The sequence below is a fragment of the Mercurialis annua genome, linkage group LG2 (genome assembly GCF_937616625.2).
Source record: "Mercurialis annua linkage group LG2, ddMerAnnu1.2, whole genome shotgun sequence".
Classification (NCBI taxonomy): Eukaryota; Viridiplantae; Streptophyta; class Magnoliopsida; order Malpighiales; family Euphorbiaceae; genus Mercurialis; species Mercurialis annua.
In genome coordinates, this window is record NC_065571.1 from 40,277,643 (window position 1) to 40,281,565 (window position 3,923).

A 3,923-nucleotide genomic window follows, 5' to 3' on the forward strand; every position below is an offset into this window, starting at 1 on the left:
ACAAACAACCTCTTTTTTGCCGGAAGTCCTTTTAGCTTGTGCAAAGCACGACTTTCCTTAGAGATGTAGTAGTATATGGTGACCAGTCGGGGCCAAGTATAGCAGGGTGATTACATGTGATTTATACGTTTATGCCTGCTGTGTTTGTACATGTCTTTTGTTAGGCTACACTGTATGGTATGATTGTGTGATGCTTTTTATGTTAACAATATGTATTTACGATAGATGGGCTTAGTACGTATGATATTACGGAAGTTGAATACCCACTATTATCGTATCGTTACACAAACATGTCTTAATTGTTACATGTTTGTATGACTGTATTGTTCATGTTTCCGCGAAAAAATTTATAGTGGTTATAGGCTTACTACAGGTTTTGGAGCTACCACTCCCATTCCCTAGCGTCGGTCTTGACTCAGAATTTGGGCCGTGACAACCACCTAGGGTCCCACCATCAAACCACTATATTTTTCATTAACAAGTGAAGTATCTTACTAGTCTTATTCATGTATTAATAAAAGATTGTAAAATATAAATATATGTATATTTTATTTTTTTATTGTGTAAATTTTTAATAAATAAATTAAATTAAACTAATTAACATTAAGCTTGTAATAAATTTAATTTAAATTGATATTTAGTTTATATTTAATTTGCACTATATAACTAATTTTTTTAATAAATTAATTTAAATTTATAATCAGTTATATATATATATATATTATATAATAAATATTAACAACAATAGCCTTTATCTTGATGACAAATCACATGGTTTTTCGTATAAGAGATCAAAGATTCAACTCTCATTAACCACAAAATGGTGTTTTATTAAATTTTTAATTATTTTATCAGTATTGGTCTAACCATTAAAAATAGTCAGACCACCAACTACTGTTGGTTCGACCTGTGGTGGTTCGGCCGCAGTTGACCGACGGTGGTCCGGTCGATAAAAAATGGGAAAAAATTATTGAGTATATAAAAACACAATAGATAAAATACATTATAGGAATAAAATAGAATGAGTAATTACAAAAGGATAGACATAAAAAGAATTTTAGAAAGAGGAATTTCTTAAGAAAATAAAAAATTGAGTAACTAACATACAAATTTAAAATTTTGAGTGATTTGGTGTAATTTTTTTTAAATTATATAAATTTTTTTAAATTATATAATTTTTTAATGTTTTTATGATTTTTTCTACATTTTACTATGTTATAATTAGGGGTAGATTTATACCTTTTTGGATTTTTTTTGGCAATCCAGAACTTATAAACTCCCACCTATTTTATCCATTTTCTCTCACTACAAAAACCTTTTAATTAATAACCCTTCTCCCCCTAAAAAAAGCCAACAATTAAAATGTCTTCCTCAAGTCTACACAACCCCAAGCTGAGTTTAACTCTTCTCTTCCGATTATTTCTCTTATTATTATCATTCTCCAATCCCACACTTTCAATTCCCAACAATTCTTCATCAGTCTACGAAATCTTACCCAAATACGGCCTCCCAAGTGGGCTGCTACCCAGTTCAGTCACCAGCTACTCACTCTCCGACGACGGCCGATTCGTCGTCGTTCTGGAGAATCCGTGTTATATTCGGTTCGAATACTTGATTTATTACGATAAAGAAATTACGGGGGAATTAAACATGGGGTCGATCACGAATTTAAAAGGGATTCAAGTTCAAAGATTCTTTTTGTGGTTTGATGTTGATGCAATTAAGGTTGATTTGCCGCCTTCTGATTCTATTTATTTCAAGGTTGGTATTATTAATAAGAAGCTTGATGTTGATCAGTTTGAAACGGTTCATTCTTGTGGTGAATCTTCGGATCGGTTTCTCAAGGTATTTTATTTGATTTCTTTTGGGTTTCTATAATTTTTATAATTTTTTTTTTGATTTGCTGTGAATGATTGGTATTTTCTTTAATTGGTATTTTGGGATGGTGGTTGATAAGTGTTTAATTTAGAGTTGAAGTCATAATTGGCTAAGATTTGTCTTCTTAATTATTGGATGGGTGTTTCTAGAGTTTGTTGGAACTTAATATTTTTAGCAATCTATGAACTTAATATTTATGTTTGAAAAAGAATTTTACTGAGAGAAGATAGGGGAAAAGCAACTAATATAAGTAGGTTTTATTTTGTAAATTTCAGTTTTTGTAAATAACTTTGTCTGAATTAATTTTTAAGTTAAATCATAATTGGAAAGAAAAAAATGAAACTAGTCAAAGAAAAAACATATAACTTTATCCGCACGGATTTGATTTAGTGGTTTATGTCTCAACCATTTGGGTGCTATAGTCACGAGTTCAAATATCGGCTATCCCTTTTTACAAAACAAAGTGGTTGGAGGTAGACTGTATGTGATTATAATCGGATTGGAATTTCCTTAAATTCATTTGAACTTGAGGGGGTCATGTTTACGATCTATACCGTTCATTATCAAATGAACGGTATAGATCAAAAATATACAATTTTAATCGAATTAATATACACAGTTCATTTTACAATGAAAAGTATAAATCGTGAACATAACCCCTTGAAGTGCATTTGAATTTGAGGAAATCCCAATCTATTATAATCCAAATTTGACAAGTATGTAGTTCTACAGGCGGTCCACATCTTAGAATTTGATAATGATTCTGAATTTCGGCTTAGAAAAGTGAGCCCTCATCAAAAAATTAATAATACAATATTTGCCATTGAAATTTTTTATTTGGTTAAATTCTAGAGAAAGTAGTGCTATTTTGGAAAGAAGTAACAGTAATCCTAGAAAAACAGATGGAGAAATGGTCAACCCATCATCTGAACTTGTGACATACAGTCATTTAATCTAGTTTTTTTTTTTAACAACTAATTTCAAAATTCTTCAGTTTTGAATCAGATTATCCCATAATTGTATTTTTAAAACGTATGAAATACAAGTCGGAGGTGAAAGATTTGAAAAAAATCAGAAAGTTCCCTAATTATTCTAAACCTATTTTTTGAAATAAATATAAATTATTTGGTAATCTAACTCAAAAATGAAGAGTTTTTGAATTAGTTGCTCTAAAAAATAAAAATTAGATTAAATGATTCTGTGTAAGCAGACGCATTTAACTCTTTGTTCAAAAACAAATTGGGTGGTAATTATTACTTCCATTTATGATTAATGTGTTGAATCGGTCGAGTTTGAGCATATTTGCAGCTTTAAAACCAAGTTTAAGTATCTGCTTTTGGGGTAATTTCGACTATCCCCGAACTATACTCTCATTTTCAACCGTCCCTAAAATTTTAAACTATTTAAACTTTATATATTCTTTAAATTTATATCTCAGTTGTCTCTAATGATTAAAATGCATTAGCATTCATTTTACAGCTGATTGTGGTTTATGTAATTTAACTTGTTGTATGATTTGCAGCTGCCAATTGCCAATGATAATGTTGAGATGCTTATTACTGAGTAGAGACAACCCAAAAGAAATGAATAGCATTCTGTTAATGTTAAAGAGTGATCTGTGAGTTTGTCATCTTAATGTTCTCCCCCTCTCTTATAGCTTAAATAGTATCACTCCTTTGTATGTTGAAATTACTGCTTTTTCTGTATTTAAATAAAATATTAATTTTTTATTATATTACTGAAAATAATATATTTTGAAGTATAAGGAGAAAAAATTATTTCAATTAAAATAAAAAAAACATGTGAAGTTTGTGATTCTTTTTGACACTATTTCTATTGTTTTCTCTGTTTCGGATAACAAGTTGTACAATTGCGCGCATGTTAGATAATATATCTTCAATGTAATCTTTATTGATTAAGCAATTTATAGTTTTTGAATTGTCATAAATAAATACTCCACGACTATGCTAAAAATTTGAATAATAATGAAACAAAATAAGCTGGCAATAGAATTACGTTTAAATGGCTGAGCTCTTAGAGGGCAT

The 3,923-nt window shown here is 29.5% G+C and overlaps 1 protein-coding gene across 1 annotated transcript; it reads left to right on the top strand.

Moving 5' to 3' along the window:
• Nucleotides 1-1,271: 1,271 nt before the first annotated feature.
• LOC126670776 (uncharacterized) lies at nucleotides 1,272-3,611 on the top strand. Its single transcript, XM_050364597.2, has 2 exons — nucleotides 1,272-1,845; nucleotides 3,401-3,611. The coding sequence occupies exons 1-2, from the start codon at nucleotides 1,363-1,365 to the stop codon at nucleotides 3,443-3,445; spliced, it is 528 nt and encodes a 175-aa protein (XP_050220554.1). The 5' UTR covers nucleotides 1,272-1,362; the 3' UTR covers nucleotides 3,446-3,611.
• The last annotated feature ends 312 nt before the right edge of the window (nucleotides 3,612-3,923 follow it).

Bases quoted from the DNA above. Each gene is read 5' to 3' on its own strand.
- LOC126670776 (XM_050364597.2), top strand. From the start codon at position 1,363: ATGTCTTCCTCAAGTCTACACAACCCCAAGCTGAGTTTAACTCTTCTC. The intron at 1,846-3,400 runs GTATTTTATTTG...TATGATTTGCAG, and splicing joins CTTCGGATCGGTTTCTCAAG to CTGCCAATTGCCAATGATAA.